Source organism: Salmo salar, chromosome ssa16, assembly GCF_905237065.1.
Source record: "Salmo salar chromosome ssa16, Ssal_v3.1, whole genome shotgun sequence".
Classification (NCBI taxonomy): domain Eukaryota; kingdom Metazoa; phylum Chordata; class Actinopteri; order Salmoniformes; family Salmonidae; genus Salmo; species Salmo salar.
Window position 1 is genome coordinate 79,628,261 of NC_059457.1, and position 6,026 is coordinate 79,634,286.

The 6,026-nt window shown below is 42.1% G+C and overlaps 1 protein-coding gene across 6 annotated transcripts in view; it reads left to right on the forward strand.

Annotated features, from left to right (window-relative positions):
- The window catches only part of LOC106575714 (PTB domain-containing engulfment adapter protein 1), a 31,975-nt gene extending 26,271 nt beyond the window's left edge, over positions 1-5,704 (forward strand). For 3 of the 6 annotated variants that reach the window (XM_045698070.1, XM_014152367.2, XM_014152366.2), the window contains 8 exons: positions 394-492; positions 706-843; positions 1,186-1,302; positions 1,467-1,553; positions 1,698-1,934; positions 2,175-2,340; positions 2,551-2,642; positions 4,924-5,704. In XM_045698070.1, coding sequence (XP_045554026.1) covers positions 394-492; positions 706-843; positions 1,186-1,302; positions 1,467-1,553; positions 1,698-1,934; positions 2,175-2,340; positions 2,551-2,642; positions 4,924-4,995 — 1,008 coding nt within the window. In that variant the 3' untranslated portion in view covers positions 4,996-5,704. Of the gene's footprint in view, positions 1-393; positions 493-705; positions 844-1,185; positions 1,303-1,466; positions 1,554-1,697; positions 1,935-2,174; positions 2,341-2,550; positions 2,643-4,547; positions 4,559-4,923 lie in introns of all 6 variants that reach the window. The other 3 variants (XM_045698071.1, XM_014152370.2, XM_045698072.1) reach the window with 3 other exon arrangements.
- The last annotated feature ends 322 nt before the right edge of the window (positions 5,705-6,026 follow it).

The following is a 6,026-nucleotide window of genomic DNA, read 5'->3' on the forward strand; positions in this document are numbered from 1 at the left end:
CCATCACTAACAGAGGCTGCTGCCTAAATACAGACTTGAAATCATTGGCCATTTAATAAATGGACACTAGTCACTTTAATAATGTCACTTTAATTTAATAATGTTTACTTATCTTGCATTACTCATCCTATATGTATGTACTGCATTCTATACTATTCTACTGCATCTTAGCCGATGCCGCTCTGACATTGCTCGTCCATATATTTACATATTCTTGATTCCATTCCTTTACTTAGATTTGTGTGTATTGGGTATACGTTGTGAAATTGTTAGATATTACTGCACTGTCGGAACTAGAAGCACAAGCGTTTCGCTACAACTGCAATAACATCTTCTAAACACGTGTATGTGACCAATAAGATTAGATTTTGATTTGACGTTTCAATCCTGCAGTTCCAAAGGCATATCAAGAAATCAGAGGGACACAAAACACCGAAGGTGGAGCTGCAGGTATCCATCTACGGAGTGAAATTATTAGACCCCAAGACCAGAGTAAGTCCACTGTGAGGTCCTCATAATAGGCCAGATTATTAGACCCCAAGACCAGAGTAAGTCCACTGTGAGGTCCTCATAATAGGCCAGATTCATTGGGTCTTTTGTGAAGAATAAACTCACCAAGCAGTCAGCCCTTACTAAAGTGGTCTCTGTCTTAATATTTTTTATGAGTAGAATTAGATGCAGCTCATTTATCTTCATTCATTATAGGATGTACAGCACAACTGTCAGCTTCATAGGATATCCTTCTGCGCGGACGACAAAACGGACAAGAGGATATTCACCTTCATCTGCACAGAGCCAGAGACCAAAAAACACATCTGTTATGTGTTCGACAGTGAAAAATGTGTAAGAAAAAAAGTATAATTTAGTGTTTGTGTATTTCATGTGTCTTTTATATGGATTCTTTAGAGGTTATAATAACCTTCTATGAATCTTAGATGTCAATTTATCAAACGTTAGTCCGTAGTATGAGGTCACGGTGTTTTGGTAGCATTACTGAATTCATCCTAACTAGTCGTTTCAGGTTTAAAGACGTGTTAGAGGTTTTATTTTTAAGCTAGTAGTTCTGAAAATAGCGGTCAAGAGCAGAAAAGGTCCCCGAAAATCGCATACTACGTCATATGTGCAACACGTCAAAGGGTACTTCCACTAGATGTTTGAGGATACCCATGATGCACTGGATTGCAGGCAGAGGAGATCACCGTCAGCATTGGTCGAGCATTTGACCTGGCGTACAGGAAGTTTCTGGAGTCTGGCGGGAAAGACGTGGAGATGAGGAAACAGATCGGCAGTCTGCAGAAAAGAGTAAGTCTGCGTTCCTTCTACAGTGGACTAATGTTGATCAGAACTCTCTGGTGCACTAATTAATCATGGGGAATGTAGTGCCACATCCTAACATAACTAGAGCATGAAAAAGGCCTAACAAAATGGGACCTCTTAGATTATGATCTTGTGTTTGTTGACTTTAGGTTCTGGAACTGGAAACTGAAAATTCCAAGTTGAAAGAACAACTGCAAGATCTAGAGGATCACATGGCAGATTGTCAAGGCTCACCGGTAAATTAGCTACTAATCTAACAGTTTCTGTCTCACACTAATCCCTAGAAATGTCTGCCGTAACAATACCTTATCTTACTTCCTGACATCGGTGATAACAAATCACTACCCGTTTTCTTCTTTCTCTGGCTGATTTCTCCTCAGCTTCTACACTTCAACTCTTCTAACGAGGCCCACATGCTGCCGAGTCCCTCGTCTAAGTTCTGGGGTGACAGTGTCAGCCTGAACGCCCTTTCCTTTCTAGAGATGTCCTCTGTGGCTCTAACCCCAGCCAGCTCTCCAGACTCCAGTATCTCCACTGGTCTACTAACCCCTCCACCCAGTAAACCTACCCAGCCCAGGCTACCGCAGCATTATGGATGTTGCTTACCTCGACCGCGAGTAAATAGCTACCTCTCTCTCTCGCTTTTCCTTACTACACTGCTAGGAGAAATTGTGCTATAGAGAAACAAAAGGGTTCTATGGTTCACTTCATATACAAAGGTTATATAGAATCACAGAAGAGTCCTTATTTTAGACAGTGTATTATGTAGGTGTGTGTGTGGTTTTATGACTGTAGCCTTAGTACGACATCCAGCTCCCATTCAACAGCTTTGTATTTGCTTGTTTTCCCCCCCTCAGGCATGGAGCACCATATCCAGGCGTCCGCCGACGGACGTTTTCGACATGGTTCCATTCTCCTCAGGGTCTCCTATGGCAAGGAAACCTGCCATCAATGGGTCCTCTCCTCCTCCTCCCTCCTTTTCCCCTCCTCCACCTCCTCCACATGTTTTCCTGAAAGAGAGAGGTGACTACTCTGCCGCACTATGCTCCTTTTTACATTATGTCGTAATGAAATTGGTTGATAAACTGTTGTATTGGTATTTATGCAATTGCATACAAGTTGTTCAATTAACAATTGCACACATACAGTATGCTGATTCAACTCCTGTCTTCCCCCCTCTCTGCTGTGTATTTTCCCTCGCTCCCTCATCCTTCCATCTCTCCCCTCCAACAGGAACAGATATTTTGGGGGTGGAGCCTTTTGACCCGTTCCTCTGCAACACATCCTTTCCTCCTGACGTCCAATCTAAACTGGATGAAATGCAGGTGTGTACATTCAACTGTAGGAACAGCAGTGTTTCTAGAGCGAGTCTTTGTAATGCTCATATTTACCTTAAGGGGCATATTACCTATAATGTCAAAGTACACAGGCATTATGTGCTCAGTCATTGGTGTAAGTAATAGCATTGCCTCTAAACAAATATAGCAACGCTCTACCATTATGCTGATTAGATGTTTATCAAAGGTAAAATACTGTATGCTTTGGCTGCGTTCCAATCGACATGGATTCTGCCTTTAGAATGGGACACAGCCTTTCTAGAGTTTATACTGGACCCGTCTTATAAGAGTTGAATGTTCATCTTGTCATTATTGTAATGCCGCATATTGTTTACATGGTCTGAGTAAATATTTTACATATATTAAGTATAAACTCAGCAAAAAAAGGAACGTCCCATTTTCAAGACCTTGTCTTTCAAAGATAATTAGTAAAAATCCAAATAACTTCACAGATCTTCATTGTAAACGGTTTAAACACTGTTTCCCATGCTTGTTCAATGAACCATAAACAATTAATGAACATGCACCTGTGGAACGGTCGTTAAGACACTAACTGCTTACAGGCGGCAGGCAATTAAGGTCAGTTATGAAAACTTAGGACACTAAAGAGGCCTTTCTACTGACTCTGAAAACACCAAAATAAAGATGCCCAGGGTCCCTGCTCATCTGCGTGAACGTGCCTTAGGCATGCTTGCAAGGAGGCATGAGGAGTGCAGATGTGGCCAGGGCAATAAATTGCTATGTCATTACTATGAGACGCACAAGAGAGAGCTACAGGGAGACAAGATGGACAGCTGATCGTCCTCGCAGTGGCAGACCACGTGTAACAACACCTGCATAGGATCGGTACATCTGAACATCACACCTGCGGGACAGGTACAGGATGGCAACAACAACTGCCCGAGTTACACCAGGAACGCACAATCCCTCCATCTGTGCTCAGACTGTCCGCAATGGGCTGAGAGAGGCTGGACTGAGGGCTTGTAGGCCTGTTGTAAGGCAGGTCCTCACCAGACATCGCCGGCAACATCATCGCCTATGGGCACAAACCCACCGTCACTGGACCAGACAGGACAGGCAAAAAGTGCTCCTCATTGATGAGTCGTGGTTTTGTCTCACCAGGGGTGATGGTCGGATTTGCGTTATCGTCGAAGGAATTAACATTACTCCGAGGCCTGTACTCTGGAGCGGGATCGATTTGGAGGTGGAGGGTCCGTCGTGGTCTGGGGGCAGTGTGTCACAGCATTATCGGAGTCAGCTTGTTGTCATTGCAGGCAGGCAATCTCAACGCTGTGCGTTACAGGGAAGACATCCTCCTCCCTCATGTGGTACCCTTCCTGCAGGCTCATCCTGACATGACCCTCCAGCAAGAGCCCGGATCTCAATCCTATTGAGCACGTCTGGGACCTGTTGGATTGGAGGGTGAGGGCGATTTTTTTAATTTTTTTTTATTTAATTTTTTTCCCTCCCCCTTCCCCCAGAAATGTCCGGTAACTTGCAGGTGCCTTGGTGGAAGAGTCAGGTAACATCTCACAGCAAGAACGGGCAAATCTGGTGCAGTCCATGAGATGTACTGCAGTACTTAATGCAGCTGGTGGCCACACCAGATACTGACTTTCGATTTTGACCTCCCCAGGGACACATTATTCCATTTGTTAGTAACATGTCTGGAACTTGTTCAGTTTGTCTGTTGTTGAATCTTACGTTCATACAAATATTTGCACATGTTAAGTTTGCTGAAAATAAACACAGTTGACAGTGAGGACGTTTAGTTTTTTGCTGAGTTCATAATCTAACAAGATTATGACCTACAGTTCGTCTAACTATATATATAATCTAACTGTAGATTGTAACCTACAGTATATAATCTTATTCTCTCTCTTCACTGTGCAGCGTCAGCGACGGTTAGTTTACTCTCACCTATGTGTATGCTTCACAATGTCCATCACATCTTTTTTCCCCCATGAAACATGCATTCACATTTTCACTGAGGTCTGCCTCTATTTGAATGTTTGCATCACTCATAAATCAATTATGTACATAGAGGCCAACTGTCATAAAGTACATTATGATTGTAGCATACCATGTTTGCTCCCAGCCTGCTAGTCCTAGTCCTGCTAATTTCCTATCAATTAGCCATCATGTGTCTAGGATACTGCCCCGTAATTACAGCATTACTCATTGTTATATAGGACACACTGCTCTAGACTTCTGTAGTCTCTGGTTGGATCACTGACGTCTCTCTCTCTCTCTCTCTCGCTCTCTCAAGGAGGGGTTCAATATGGGACTAACCTTGGAGGGCACCATCTTCTCTCTGGACCCAGTGGACAGTCACTGTTGACCCCAACGCAACCCTAACATGGACAGTTGATGACCCCAATGCTTTCCTTTTGTAGACATAATTTAATTGGTAAAGAAGTATTTGTATAAAATCAACATTTCTGGGACCATATGTTGGGACTATTTGCATTGTTTTAAATGGTGACCAATGTCATGATAAATGCACTGCAGTAGATTACTATTTTTCTACCCCATAAAAAAAATGTATGTGTAATTTTTTTGTTTGTGGGGGGGTGCATTGATTTTGTCATTTGGATTATTGTACAGTCATTATATGTGATTAGTGGTTGGCAAGATTGGAAGACAATTAGCTCATTGACTTCCTCTCATTTTATAGACGCATGCCCTTCCTTGCACTTTAACAAATATTTTTCTGTATAATTTTGCACCAGGAAGCTCTTTTTAAATGACTTACCTTTCCTTTCATTGTTGTTCATCAATAAATGTTGTGTTGGTTAGAGAGGTAAAGATATTTGTTTGGCGCCAGCCAGGTATTAACCCTGCCGAAAGGAAAAGCACAGGGGTAACCCAACCAATAATACCTCATACAATAATAATGGCAGAGCAATTTAAAAGGCAATGTCATATAAACAATTGACAAGAAAGAACCCAGTCATGACCCTTAGAGAATTTGCAATATTTGGTATTACCTGGGAGTAATGAGTGTGTTCAAAGACAAAACAAATAAAGCCTTAAAATGTCCAAAAATCTTCTTGGCCAAATGTCAAATCAATACTGTTCAAACAAACTCACACAACCTCACCTCCCTTTAACCCACCTGCTGTGTTTCTGGTTGAATTGGACTGATTTACAAGTTCTCTCTCTGAAAAATGTAGTTAATTTAATGTCATAAGGTTCCATGACTTTGTCCACACAAAATACATTTGATTTTCATTACATGTTGGGTATTTAACTGTGTACACCTGTGGTATTCCCGGTCATTACAAATGAATGGGTGAGACTACAATTAGTTTATAAAATTGAGTTCAGGCACATGCCCATTCATAAAATTGACACACTTTTCCCAGACCC